The sequence below is a fragment of the Oncorhynchus mykiss genome, chromosome 5 (assembly GCF_057628025.1).
Source record: "Oncorhynchus mykiss isolate SJ-2025 chromosome 5, ASM5762802v1, whole genome shotgun sequence".
NCBI lineage: Eukaryota > Metazoa > Chordata > Actinopteri > Salmoniformes > Salmonidae > Oncorhynchus > Oncorhynchus mykiss.
Window position 1 is genome coordinate 20,412,040 of NC_143026.1, and position 15,933 is coordinate 20,427,972.

The 15,933-nt window shown below is 41.8% G+C and overlaps 1 protein-coding gene across 6 annotated transcripts in view; it reads left to right on the forward strand.

Moving 5' to 3' along the window:
• The first annotated feature begins 783 nt into the window (after positions 1-783).
• LOC110523391 (fibrinogen C domain-containing protein 1) overlaps positions 784-15,933 on the forward strand; it is a 329,714-nt gene continuing 314,564 nt past the window's right edge. For 3 of the 6 annotated variants that reach the window (XM_090234140.1, XM_090234143.1, XM_036977014.2), the window contains exon 1: positions 784-1,780. In XM_090234140.1, the coding sequence (XP_090090266.1) occupies positions 1,709-1,780 (72 nt within the window). In that variant the 5' untranslated portion in view covers positions 784-1,708. The remainder of the gene's footprint in view (positions 1,781-15,933) is intronic. The other 3 variants (XM_036977015.2, XM_036977012.2, XM_090234142.1) reach the window with 2 other exon arrangements.

Sequence of the window (15,933 nt, forward strand, 5' to 3'; positions counted from 1 at the left end):
AAGCACAAGCAAAATCCTAGAGGAAAACCTGGTTCAGTCTGCTTTACACCAGACACTGAGAGACAAATTCACCTTTCAGCAGGACAATAACCAAAAACACAAGGCCAAATGTACACTGTAGTTGCTTACCAAGAGGACATTGAATGTTCCTGAGTGGCCTAGCTACAATTTTGACTTAAATCGTCTTGAAAATCTACGGCAATGATCAACAACCAACTTGACGGGGCTTGAATAATATTTTAAAGAATAATGGGCAAGTATTGTAAAATCCAGCTATGCAAAGCTCTTAGAGACTTACCCAAGAACACTCACAGCTGTAATCGCTGCCAAAGGTGATTATAAAATATTGACTCACGGGGTTGAATACTTAATTAATCAAGATATATTAGTGTTTTATTAATAAATGTGTATCATCAAATGTTTTTTCCACTTTGACCTTACATAGTATTGTGTGTGGAACTTTGACAAAAAGGACAAGTAAATACATTTTATTCTTACTTTTCAACATAACAAAATGTGTAACAAAATCAAGTGGTCTGAATACTTTCTGAAGGCAGTGTACATGCTATAAACATAGCCAAACTGTGTCCTACTATGTTTAATATCTAATCCATGTAATAACCTGTTATCAGAGTTAGGTAGCAAACAAATGTAGGTTATGCTGCATATGGTACATATATTTTGTGCATCCACATGCTGTGAAAAATAAGTAGCTTACGTTAATCAGGCAACGACATGATTTTGCTTCAACCCAGATGTTTCATCTGTAGCCTGTTGGTAGCAACACAACAATTAGAAGGCAGCGACAGAGGCACAGCACCAGCCAGATGCGCGCGGAGGGCACAGCAGAACAGTCGAGCAGAACGAGAGCATGGTGGAACGCGCTTCGCGCACGGAGGGGAACGCGCTGATTGACAGCTTCGGAGGCACGGAGCGCCCCACGCCGCACACGAACCGAGCCCGCTAATCTGCCTGAACCGCTCTTGGCAAAAGCATCTGTGCGAAATAACCATCCTCATGCATATCAGCTACTAAATTGCCGCTGACCGGAGCCTTGCAGTCATCACTCAATTGTGGGAAGAAATCAACCCCACCACATAGCAATGTAGCAGGCGATAGGCTATTGCACTGTACCTTGGCTTAATCCTTTTCACTCAAAACGGGGCAGTCTGGAAGTAACTAACTATTTGTTTTTTTGCTTCTTCAATACTGAGGATAACACATTCTTGGCACTTGCTGAACGATTGGTGAGAGCAGTTCTGTAAGGAGAGCGCTATTGAGTTTTTTTTAGTAGACACATTTATTTGGAATATATTCCCGCTATCCAAGTGACCTTTTCATTGGATTCTCTGTTCATTTTCTTACTTTGACTTTCTTTGATCTCTGATTGTTATAGGTTGTTGCCTGTCGAAGGTAACGGCCAAAATTAACCGAATTTACAACCCAGAGAGGCAAAGAAGTTAAGTTCTGTACGTTGGGTATGAGCTCACAATGTGTGTGGCTGTAGCTTCCCCATTACTCCTTCTAGAACCGTAGCCAGCCCGTGTGGTCGAGAAGTAGTTTAGCTTCTCTCTCCCTCTGTACGTGAACACTTAGAGCTAACACCCCGTTCTATGGAGTAGATCGTCCGGAAAGAGACTAATAGAGCGTTCTCCTTTCCCCCCGCCTGGTACCAACAGGCGGCTTTGGTCTAAAGGTTCTCCGGAGAATGGTAAATGACCGACGGGGAATCATGAACAGCACTTCGGAACTCGAAGATGGACCACGGCATAAAAACCAGGTACGTGGGAAGCCTCCATGTAACCCTTTTCCCAGGGCAGCTGTACGTTGTAAGGCTTTATATGTTTGGCATAGAGCGCCAGACAGGCAGTTGCACCTTTGGCGCAGTATTTCATGTTCCTCCCGCGGGAAGCGAAGCCCTGTTGTATTTTTGGGGCAGCGCTCTGTTCTGTGGGAGTAGCGCGGCGTAGCTCCCCTCTCTCCCCAGCGGCCTCTCCACTTTCTCCCCAGCGGTCTCTCCCCTCGCTCTGGCACTTCTTGTTCCTGTCACAGTTTGTAACCCAGCCTTCGATCAAGTGGGGGGCTAATAGGTTATTTTTCCCCCCTAATGCAAGCCTCGGAAGATACGGTGATATTATATCCAGTCGGAATTGCTTTACTGATCGCGAAAAAGGCGAGAAAAGGGGAAGAGATTTTGGACTCCTTGGACAGTGTGATATTGGCTTTTCCATCTCCGAATTATATACGGCAGATGTGGAATTCATCTGCTGGGCTGATCGTGCATCGCCCCCCCCCCCACCCCTATTATGTTTCTACCTAGTTAAAGCTAATTTGATTAATTATGTTCAAACGTGCTGTCGTGATCTTTCCTAAGTGTCCTAAGGGTTAAGGGAAACATTTTCTAGCTCATTTATATGAAAGACCGACGGAGAAAACGCCTAGTAGTCTGACCACGCAGTTCAGATGAATGGAGATGTACGCGGACGTGCGCTGCGTTGCGGGCGGTCAAGATCACTTTGGGGAATAGTTCATGTGTGATCGCAAGGTCAGTGCAAGGTAATATAGTGACGGGGGACGCTGGGGCTGTAGATGAGGTGATGGAGAAAGAAGCGGTGCGTGGGTAAAAGCCAAGACAGTAAAAAAGTCATATTACAACCTATGTGCTGAGAATTGCGTTGTTTGCGCTATAGCCACCCTGATAGCCACCCTGATATACAATAAATCCGTGACAACAAAATGACAACAGTCACACAGTGGCGTAATACATTAAACTAAACATACGTTTGTTTCATCACAAAACTGGAGAGCAACATATGTCTGAAGTCCACCAAGCAAATGTTGCATGTAACAAACAGTTATATCACCTGCAGCATGGTCAAGTAGGTTATTGTTTTTGACAGTTTACTAATCAACTACTGATTTAGAACCACGGAGTTAACACAAATCAGCACAAAGACAACAGGAGCACTGCCTCCGCTATTTGAGCACCATTTCAAATTCAAAATGTAAACATCATCAAATCAACAAGGCTCGAAATGCTTAGTTTAATACACTGAAAACAAACTTAAAAATACAAAAAACAATTTAGTCCAATCAATGTTGCTAAATATCACATGGATGTCCATGGTACAGATTTCTCTGTTTCTCTCTCTCTCTCTGTGTGTGTGTGTGTGTGTGTGTAAAACATTTTTTTTTACTCAACCTACTTGAAGACTAGTTGAACTCCAATGCTAACCTCCTCTCTTTCATGTTGGAAAACAGTATATGGCCCTGTCACACCGTATACTTTTAGTTTTTGTGTTCATAGCTAAAACGCTTGCTAGCTTAACTTCCTCCCGTGGGCAACTACTTGGGACTACTTGGCTACATATTGAACTCACAACGTACACATGACCAAAGGTATATGGACACCTGCAAGTCGAACATCTCATTCCAAAATCATGGGCATTAATGATGAGTTGTTCCCCCCTTTGCTGCTATAACAGCCTCCACTCTTCTGGGAAGACTTTCCACTAGATGTTGGAGCATTACTGCGGGGACTTGTTTCCATTCAGCCACAGGAGCATTAGTGAGGTTGGGCACTGATGTTGGGTGATTAGGCCTGGCTTGCAGTCGGCGTTCCAATTCATCCCAAAGGTGTTCGATGTGGTTGAAGTCAGGGCTCTGTGCAGGCCAGTCAAGTTCTTCCACACCGATTTCTACAAACCATTTCTGTATGGGCTTCGCTTTGTGCACGGGGACATTGTCACGCTGAAACAGGAAAGGGCTTACCCCAAACTGTTGCCACAAAGCTGAAAGCACAGAATCGTCTAGAATGTCATTGTGTGCTGTAGCGTTAAGATTTCCCTTCACTGGAACTAAGGGGCCCGAACCATGAAAAACAGCCTCAGACTATTATTCCTCCTGCACCAAACTTTACAGTTGGCGCTATGCATTGGAGCATTCTCCTGGCATCTGCCAAACCCAGAATCGCCCGTCGGCTGCCAGATGTTGAAGAGTGATTCAGTTCTCCGGAAAACGCATTTCCACTGCTCCAGAGTCCAATGAAGGCGAGCTTTACACCACTCCAGCTAATGCTTGGCATTGCAAATGCTGATCTTAGGCTTGTGTGCGGCTGCTCGGCCATGGAAACCCATTTCATGAAGCTCCCGACAAACAGTTCTTGACGTTGCTTCCAGAGGCAGTTTGGAACACAGTAGTGAGTGTTGCAAAACAGGACAGATGATTTTTACGCGCTGCGCACTTCAGCACTCTACTGGCCCGCTCTGTGAGCCTATGTGGCTACCACTTCGCGGCTAAGCCGTTGTTGCTCCTAGACATTTCCACTTCCACAATAACAGCACTTACAGTTGACCCCTGCAGCTCTAGCAGGGCAGAAATTTGACGAACTGACTTGTTGGAAAGGTGGCATCCAGGTTGAAAGTCACTGAGATCTTCAGTAAGGCCATTCGACTGCCAATGTTTGTCTATGAAGATTGCATGGCTGTGTGCTCAATTTTATTCACCTGTCAGCATCGGATGAGGCTGAAATAGCCGAATGCACTAATTTAAAGGACTGTCCACATACCTTTGTATATATAATGTATTAATTTATGGTTAGATCAGGGAATAACGTCATAACCACATGTCCAAATCCCCATTTCCATCCATGGCTTAGGAAAGGGCCGATTCAGCAAGCTGCTGCAGGATATCAACACAAGCAGACCAGAAACAGACACATTTTTCAGAAGATTACATTTAGTTAAGAAAGTGATTTGATTGGTCTGAAGCCAAATCTAAAATGAAACTGAGGTAGCTGTCCATTGGTCCCAGTCTCACTCCCGTCTGAGCCCATTTCGCACGCACATGTGAATTAGGTGCAATTGGCCATTGATTCCAAATGAGCAGGTCCACGCGTACGGACGCAGTCATGAACTCAGTCTTCCTCACAGAATCTCTCTCTCTCGCTCTCTCGCTCTCTCAAACAAACACAAACACACACACTCTTGTGTATGCACCTAAAACCCACACGTGTCTTGAAACCCACACACTCATGTTCTATGTGAAGTGCGTCGTGCGGTTGTGTAATGGGTTGGTTACAGAGCAGACCCACAGGGCTGGACACACATTATAGTATCACCACTGGGTGTTAGAATGGGGATCTTCTGGCCATGCGGCTGTTGGTTACAGCAACAGTTACAGTGTCTATTAAAAGAGAACATCATGATGAAAAAGAACACCTTTTCTGTCAGTATAGTCACACTCTATTTAAAGATGCAGCAATCCTATCCTCAGGTCAAAGATCAGGCCAAATCTATACCTTTCATCAGACATGGACCCATTATGGAGTACTTCGCTATATTAAAGACATAGGAAAGAATTTTTGAATTATTTAAGGATAAAACATTTTGGCTACTACACTAGAAAATGAATTTAACACATACTGGACATAAACCTACATAGCATAATATAACTAGTATAGTATAACTAGCACAATATAACGGGTATAATATTACTAGTATAGTATAACTAGTGTTGTATAACTAGTATAATATAACTAGTATTTTATAACTAGTATAATATAACTAATATAGAATAACAAGCATAATATAACTAGTATAATACAACTAGTGTAGTGCAACTAGTTTAGTATCACTAGTATAGTATAACTAGTATAATATAACTAGAATGGTATAACTAGTATAATATAACTAGTATAGAATAACTCATATAATATAACTAGTATAGTATAACTAGTATAATTTAACAAGTATAGTATAACTAGCATAATATAGCTATTATATTATAACTAGTATAATACAGCTAGTATATTATAACTAGTATAGTATCACTAGTATAGTATAACTAGTATAATATGATTAGAATAGTATAACTAGTATAATATAACTTGTATAGTATAACTAGTATAGTATAACTTGTGTAATAAAACTAGCATAATAACACTAGTATAGTATAACTAGTATAATATAACTAGTATAATATAACTAGAATAGTATAACTAGTGTAATATATACTAGTATAGTATAACTAGTATAATATGCACAGTATAATATAACTAGTAAAATATAACTAGTATAATATAACTAGTATAATATAACTACAATAGAATAACTCATATAATATAACTATTTTAATATAACTAGTACAGTGTAATAGTATAGTATAATAGTATAATCCCCTTAACACTAATACACACTCTAAAAGCACACAACACATACTGTACACCCACATTTATTCACGCATACACCACACCCCCAACTAGAAGCAGTGGTGGAACAATGTCTCTCTCTCCCTCTCTCTCTCTCTCTCTCTCTCTCTCACACACACACACACACACACACACACACACACACACACACACACACACACACACACACACACACACACACACACACACACACACACACACACACACACACACACACACACACACACACACACACACACACACACACACACAGGGGATGAGATCTCATTGAGGCCCGGTAAGGATTTGCCATCTCTCTATGGGAACCATGGTAATCAATAATGTTTTCTGAAAGCACAGGACATTCTGTAGAGAAGAGAGGAGTGTGTACACGAGGAGAATACCACTGTAGTTCACCTTTACCCCCACGAACATACACACAAACACACACTCCCACACAGACTAGCTGTGCCACAACAAACTAACACTAGAGGGCTCAAACTTCTATCATTCAGTCACCCGTCCTCTCCTTCCTCTTTCCACCTGTTATCCCTCCTCTCTCTCTCCCTCCTCTCTCATCTCTTTCTCTCTTTATTTCTCTCTCTCAGTGTCTCTCTATCTATACAGTATATATATATATATATATATATATATATATATATATTAGGGATCAATAAATACTGTACTCTGTGAAGCATTTATTTGAGCTGCAATTTCTGAGGCTGGTAACTCTAATGAACTTATCCCCTGCAGCAGAGGTAACTCTGGGTCTTCCTTTCCTGTGGCGGTCCTCATGAGAGCCAATTTCATCATAGCACTTGATGGTTTTTGCGACTGCACTTGATGAAACTTTCAAAGTTCTTGACATTTTCTGGATTGACTGACCTTCATGTCTTAAAGTAATGAGGGACTGTCGTTTCTCTTTGCTTATTTGAGCTGTTCTTGCCATAACACGGACTTGGTATTTTATCAAATAGAGCTATCTTCTGTATACCAACCCTTCAAATGATTGGTTCAAACACATTTAGAAGGAAAGTTTTTTTTAACAAGGCACACCTGTTAATTGAAATGCATTCCAGGTGACTACATCATGAAGCTGGGTGAGAGAATGCCAAGATCATGCAAAGCTGTCATCAAGGCAAAGGATGGCTACTTTGAATAATCTCAAATGTAAAATATAATTTGATTTAACACTTTTTGCTTACTACATGATTCCATATGTGTTATTTCATAGTTTGATGTCATCATTATTATTCTACAATGTAGAAAATAGTAAAAATGAAGAAAAACCGTGGAATGAGTAGGTGTGTCCAACCTTTTGACTGGTACTGTAACAAACATTAAGAACACCTGCTCTTTCCATGCCATAGACTGACCAGGTGAATTCAGGTGAAAGCTTTGATCCCTAATTTATGTTAAATCCACTTCAATCAGTGTAGATGAAGGGGAGGAGACAAGTTAAAGAAGGATTTTTCAGCCTTGAGACACAGATTGTATATATGTGCCATTCAGAGGGTGAATGGGCAAGACAAAATATTGAAGTGCCTTTGAAGGGGATATGGTAGTAGGTGCCAGGCGCACCGGTTTGTTTCAAGGACTGCAACGCTTTTCACGCTCAACAGTTTCCCATATGTATCAAGAATGGTCCATCAGCCAAAGAACAGCCAGCCAACTTGACACAACTGTGAGAAGCATATAATGTATATTCTTAGCATTCATTAATGTCTCTCCGTCTGGACAGAATATTCCTGGGGAGTGAAACATGCCACAACTTGTTGTTTTTGGTAAAGTTCATCCATTACACCAGCAGATTTATTTAGGCTGGTGTAGGGGAAGTGGACCTATGTGTGTGTGCTGGATGGGGGGCTGGCCCAGCTTAGCTGGGTTTGTTTTTGGGTAACCTATCCAGCTAATGAACCTGCTGAGGTACACAATCACACCCACATACGCACACACACACACACACACACAACCTTTAAACACATCAAAATGTGACGTTTGGAACAACTTTGAAATATGACGTTTGAGAAACATGGCTGAACATCTAATTCTGACATGACTGCGAGAGCATGTAGGTTTATGCTTCTGCAGCTGTGTGTGAATGTGTGAGCAACCGTGTCAGAGTGTTAGAAGGTGTGTCAGTGTATTTGAGTGGTTTGTTAATGTGTGTCTCCTGCTCTATGTGAACGTGTGTGTGTTCAATCAAACCATGGTCTAGAGGGAGGGGTTTGTTAAGTTTATCTTAAATAACTTAAATAAACCCCTCCAATTCACCTCAACTATTATGGATGCGTACCATTATGGATTCTAAAGCATTTCGTCATAGCTGGGATATTTTAGAATGACACTGTGAATTCTTTAAATATTTGCATATGTTTGAGGTATTTTTAGATCATTAACAATTTGATCTCTAGTGGTACTGACAGTGATATTTTGATAAGCTAAGTACAGTAGGTTTATTGTTATTGTGAAATTGTAACTTGTGGGGCGATGGTAGAGTCATTTGGCCCTGGTTTCTCCCGAGGGAGTGTTCTTAGTTTTTTATTGTCTCTCTGGATGGAAATGTGTGCATGCTACTGTGTTGTGTGTGTGAGCTGCAGATGACAACATAATTCACTTATTTTATTTTGCCTTGTTCTTCTGTATGTCCTTATTACGTCCCACTCTCTTACTTTTCTCCCATTGCTTTCTCTCATTGTTTCTCTCTGTACTTACATGGCAAGGTTGAGCCGAAGCCTTGAGAGAGGAAGAGAAAGACAGAAAGAAAGTGAGAGAGAATGAGAGAGAGAGATAGGTAGTAGGCTAGCAGTTAAGAGCGTTGAGCCAGTAACTTGTTCGAATCCCCGAGCCAGTTAGGGGAAAATCTGTCGAGCAAGGCACTTAACCCTAAATCTGTCGAGCAAGGCACTTAACCCTATTTTATCCTGTAAGTTGCTCTGAGAGCGTCTGCTAAATGACTCAAATATAGATAGATAGATAGATAGATGGATACAGGCAGATCCTAGTATTGTAGATATAGGGAGGATGGATGGATACAGGCAGATCCCAGTAGTGTAGAGATAGAGAGGATGGATGGATACAGGCAGATCCCAGTAGTGTAGAGATAGAGAGGATGGATGGACACAGGGAGATCCCAGTAGTGTAGAGATAGAGAGGATGGATAAAGGCAGATCCCAGTAGTGTAGAGATAGAGATGATGGATGGATACAGGCCGTTTCCAGTAGTGTAGAGTTAGAGAGGATGGATAAAGGCAGATCCCAGTAGTGTAGAGATAGAGAGGATGGATAAAGGCAGATCCCAGTAGTGTAGAGATAGAGATGATGGATGGATACAGGCCGTTTCCAGTAGTGTAGAGTTAGAGAGGATGGATAAAGGCAGATCCCAGTAGTGTAGAGATAGAGAGGATGGATAAAGGCAGATCCCAGTAGTGTAGAGATAGAGAGGATGGATGGATACAGGCAGATCCCAGTAGTGTAGAGTTAGAGAGGATGGATGGATACAGGCAGATCCCAGTAGTGTAGAGTTAGAGAGGATGGATGGATACAGGCAGATCCCAGTAGTATAGAGATAGAGAGGATGGATGGATACAGGCAGATCCCAGTAGTGTAGAGATAGAGAGGATGGATGGATACAGGCAGATCCCAGTAGCGTAGAGATAGAGAGGATGGATGGATACAGGCAGATCCCAGTAGTGTAGAGTTAGAGAGGATGGATGGATACAGGCAGATCCCAGGAGTGTAGAGATAGAGAGGATGGATGGATACAGGCAGATCCCAGTAGTGTAGATATAGATAGAGAGGATGGATGGATACAGGCAGATCCCAGTAGTATAGAGATAGAGAGGATGGATGGATACAGGCAGATCCCCGTTGTATAGAGAGAGAGAGGATGGATGGATACAGGCAGATCCCAGTAGTATAGAGATAGAGAGGATGGATGGATACAGGCAGATCCCAGTAGTATAGAGATAGAGAGGATGGATGGATACAGGCAGATCCCAGTAGTGTAGAGATAGAGAGGATGGATGGATACAGGCAGATCCCAGTGGTATAGAGGTAAAGAGGATGGATGGATACAGGCAGATCCCAGTAGTTTAGAGTATGAAACAGACGCTGGACCAGAGACAGTATGACAGTGATATACTGGGTTGAGGCTGGTAGCTCTCAGTCTGTCTAAACCAGCAGTGTCATCACTGTCATCGAGGAAAGTTCAAACAGCTCTGGGACATGCGAACAGGAAACACACAGAATTATACAGTAGCTTTTATTGGTGTGTGTGTTCAGGGGAGCAGTGGTGAATGGAATGAGAAGAAAAGGGGTTATACCTCCTGAAGCTGCTACTGACAGATACATCAGGAGTTAGACCTGCTAGACAAGATACAATATAGTTGAGAGTGAGAGACACTATTTTAATCATCAAAGACACTCAGTACCCTCCCCCCGCGCGCATGTGAAGGAAAGTTTTTTTTCCGTCATGAGCTTCCTTGCTCGGCATAGATATTTCAGCACTCAAGACTTTTCCTGTTGTTTTTGCTCATCCAAAACCATGTGTGTTTGTGCACCAACATATTGTGAAAGTGCCTCCACATGTGTTTCTGCATTGTGTGTGGCTATACACAGTTTGCGTGCCTTTCTCTGCAGTCTGCACAGAGGGAGATGTTGTTTAGATTTCCTTGCATGAGTTTTTGCTTCTGCAGTAGAGGAGCATTGTTTTTAATGACATGTATAAAATGTGCTCTACAGGTCCTGTGTGTGCAGTTAATAGAAGATATCCTGTTATTGGACCATTCAAAACAACTGTTTCTGATAGCATCTGTATCCAGCGGCATCAGAAAGGATCTATAATGGAAAGAGAGAGAGAGGGATGGAGAGTGTCTTTTTAAAAAGCAAGGAATAGAATATAGGAGTGTACAAAAGGAGCCTAAGTGGAAAAGGGAATGGAGAGAAAAAGTGTATCTGCATGAGGTATGGAGTTCAATCATCTTGATAGACACCTGGCAGGACTATATTTCAGACAGATTGGTTTATATCTCCATTTCCGCATCCCAAATGGCACCCTATTCCCTATGTAGCCCTATGTGCCCTGGTCAAAAGTAGTTTACTATATAGGAAATAGGGTGCTACTTGGGACAAAGTCCATATCAGTGGAGTGAGAAGTGTCCAATTTCCTTGAGGTGATTTCAATCTGGCTGTAATGGAGCTCCCATTCATTCATATGGCGTCTGGCGCTGGCTAGTCTGCTTGTCTGGGCTGATGCTGTGCTGCTGTGCTGCTATGCTGCTGCTGGTATCAAATAGAGATGTTAGATTAAGTCCTACTCTTATAGAGATGCACAAGAGCTGCACAGCTTCCCGCCCTTCTCTCTGTTCGCTGGGTTTCTTATTAATCAAGGGGTTTTATTTCATGGACACACGAACGCGCACACACACACACGCACGCACGCACGCACACACACGCACACACACACACACACACAGGCAGAGTTCAGGCGTGCACACACACACATTCAAGCATGCACACACAGACACATGCACGCACGCACACAGACACACAGACAGACACACACACACACACACACCGATACACACACACACACAGACACAGACACAAACACAAACACACACTCCCTTATAGGGATTAGTAATGTGTCTGACACACAACATGTACCCTGAACAGTAAATAATAAGGAAATGAATACGGCCGGAGAACAAGTGAATCACAAGTGAAAACAGAGGCATTTAATCAACGGGCCAAAGTGGGCTGGCCCGGAGGAGACAGAGGAGGAGGAGGGAGAAGAGGAGTAGGAGGAGGAGGGGGAAGAAGAGAGGCAAGATACCATTTAATAGAGAAAACTAGTCTATCATCCTAAATTGGGAAATTTATTTTGTACTGCTGTATACATTTACGTAAATAAAAAAATGACATGTAGGAAACATTTAATATAAGCGCATTAAACAACACACACTGTACATGCCAGCTACCAACATACCAGTAGCCCAGGGGTTGGCAACTGTGATTCTTTTAGAATTTTTGGTTTTGGTTTAAAAAAAAGGACTGTACAATCACCCGGAATTCAGCATAAAAAAAAGCTTAATTTAGGAAATGTAGTATTCCCACAAATAAATAGAGACGTGATCGTGTCTTGATGTAATCAAGGTATGAAATGATTATTATTTTGAAATAATCCACTCCGACAAAAATTGTCCCGCGGCTGAATCTAGTTGCCTTCCCCTGCTGTAGGCCTGTAGACAGTGTGCAAAAGCCATCAGAAAATAGGAACAACACAGAAAGCCACTTTCTACCACAGATCAGTGTAATATGAAACAGTTTCAGTCAGCCAAATATTATTTTTTAAAGTAGTAATGCCCTTGTGCTAGCTTATTGTTAGGGCATGAAGCTCGGAAACATGGCACGGCAGCATCTGTCATCGAGTCAAAGCACAGAGACCCTAATTGTCTTTTTGTTAAAGACGTAGTGAAATCCTGGTGATTGAGTTGTGTCTCCCTGACTGAGTAGTCCTCTCCCTGATCACATTATTGGCTTTGTTCTGAGCCAAATGGGGCCGTTTCCCCCTGCAAACCGGTGTAATATATTTACCCAGTAATGAGTGCAGTTAAGCTAACAGAGAACCGTAATGGCGTCGTTATGGGCCAGGCTCCATCAGGTGTCCCAAGGTTAATTGTTGCTTTAATTGACTTGAGGAAACTGGAGGGAAGTATCAGATACATTTGTAGTTTCCCCTTGGCTCAAAATGTTAGACAGGGATGGGTGCCTCTGTTCCATAGGGGCCGGAGTGTCTGCCCTGCTGGTTTTGATTCTGTCTTTCAAATAAGCATCTGGTTTAGACCTACTCTTTTTATGAATCTGAGCACTGATGGGAATTAGGGATGGCATGGAGAAGTGGGCAGTTGAGAGAGATAAAAAGATATGAGAAAATAGAAGTGGGGATTCTAAGGATAGTAGGAGGGAGACAAAGATGAAGTGCTGATGATGATATAGCCTGAGAGACAAACTTCTCTGAAGGCAGATATTAGATTTACGTTCCGATAAACAAAGAGATGCACCGATGCGTCCGTTCCTACTGTACTATTAAATACTTATGACAAACTCATGGCTTATATATTAACAGAGTTATCCTCTTCCGTCCATAATTTATTCACCATCAAAAATTCTATCTGGCAGACTGTATGCCATTATTTAGCCTCTCTGGGGTAAAGCAGTCTCTGCCGTTTGAATAAATGAGGAGTTTAAGCACTCCATTCCCACGGATCACGGTTATTCCAAAACCATGGCTTCTAAATGATTGAAATGTCAAATAAAAAAACCAAGAAGGATGGGGTCCCCAAAACCATTTTTTTCTTTCATTACTTTTTTAGCGTAATAGCAGAAAGGAGAGAAAAAAGTAAAGGAGAATAATGTAACAGAAATGGAGGGAGAGAATCGGAGGATGTTGTTGTGTAGTTCTCTGGAAGTAAATTGTGATTGGTTGTCGTCACACTTTTGGAAATCAGGACAAAACATATTTGTTGCGTTTTCTGAAGTGATACTTTCTGGTTATTCAACCCATAACCCAGTCTGTTGTGATTGCCTTTTACAACCAGAAGATATGACAATACTACTACTACTCAATAAGCCAAATACTTTCTGCTGATATTGTACTCTTCACAGTTTGCAAACTGGGGATCTCTCCGTATTATATTTCCTCTACCAATTTGATCATATTATATTACTGATCTCCACAAGGAAATACTTTAGAACTCAGCTTCTTCCAAAGCCCTGTCCTCTTCCGCCATCTTGTCTGTCACTGTTTTTCTAAAATCCCCCTCTAAACAGAGAGCGAGAGAGAGACAGAGAGACAGGGAGTGAGAGAGGGAGGGAAATGAATACTGAGAGACAGGGAAAGAGAGAGTGAGAGAAAGAGATAGCAACAGAGAGAGACAGATAAAATGAAAGACGGAGAGACAGAGAGTGAGAGATGGAGGGGAAGAGAGAGAAACAAGGAGAGAGAGACGGAAATAAATACTGAAAGAAACAGGGAGTGAGAAATGGAGAGAAAGAGAGAAAGACAGTCAGAAAGGGTGGACAGAGAGAAGCAAACTGAGAAAGACAGGGAGTGAGAAAGGGACGGAGGGAGAGAAATATACAGTGCAATAGGAGGGGGGGAGAAAGATGAATGGAGAGACACCCAACCAATTCATGAGATAACAAAAAGATCATTACTTGACACATTAAAAATAATTAACAAAAAAACAGAACAAACTAGAATGCTATTTGGCCCTAAACAGAGAGTACACAGTGGCAGAATACCTCCCCACTGTGACTGACCCAAACTTAAGGAAAGCTTTGACTATGTCCAGACTCAGTGAGCATAGCTTTGCTATTGAGAAAGGCCGCCGTAATGTCGTGGAAATTTCCTCTATTTACCAAATCATGAGAGCAAACCACACACAAGTCGGAGTTAGTTATCACAAAGTCCATTTTTAATTATATGAGCTCTATCAATTCAGTGTCTATCAATGAATTCTCTGAGAGTCCCTTCCACATTTCAACTGAGATCCTTTATAGCAAAGACACACACAGGATAACACAGCACGGGCATAATTCATCGTTCAGCTTTGTCTCCTAAAACATGTTATTTTCTCAAACTCAGAACCGTAAACCAATCCTCCATATCAACAGGCATATATCAAATCCATCCTATCTTGACAAGATCACAGAGACACACTGACTGGCACACAGACATTGTGGAGCCAAGAGATACACGCTTGACCTCTCCCCTCTCTCCAGCCCAAACAACTTAGTCTTGACATAGAACAGATACTGCAACCCCGCCACAGTATTATACAAAAATAACATTCTGATGAGAAGTAACTTACAAACATATGATGAATATAAAACATCTTACCTATGTTACCAACCAATTCTGATTATTCCCCAACAGTAGGTAGACCTGACTCTCAAGAGAAGACAGGCTATGTGCTCTACACTGCCCACAAAATGAGGTGGAAACTGAGCTGCACTTCCTAACCTCCTGCCAAATGTATGACCATATTAGAGACACATATTTACCTCAGATTACACAGATCCACAAAGAATTCGAAAACAAACCCAATTTTGAAACTCCCATATCTACTGGGTGAAATACCACAGTGTGCTGTCAAAGCAGCAAGTTTTGTGACCTGTTGCCACAAGAAAAAGTCAACCAGTGAAGAACAAACACCATTGTAAATACAACCCATATTTATGTTTATTTATTTTCCCTTTTGTACTTTAAGTATTTGCATCATCGTTACAACACTGTATATATACACATAATATGACATTTGCAAAGTCTTTATTCTTTTGGATCTTTTGTGAGTGTGACGATCGTTGGAAGCATACTCGGACCAACGTGCAGCGTGATCTGGGTTCCACATCTTTTAAGGTCAGTGAACCACACAACAAAACAATAAAGAATAAACGATACATGACGACAACGGAGTGCAAACATGCAACTACACGTAAACAATATCCCACAAACACGCGGGAAAAAATGCTACTTAAATATGATCCCCAATTAGAGACAACAATTACCAGCTGCCTCTAATTGGGAATCATACCAATCACCAACATCGAAAAACAAAACTAGAACCCCACATAGATATAATAAACTAGACTAACCCCCAGTTACGCCCTTACCTACTCCACCATAGAAAATAAGGACTCTCTATGGTCAGGACGTGGCAGTGAGTGTAATGTCTACTGTTC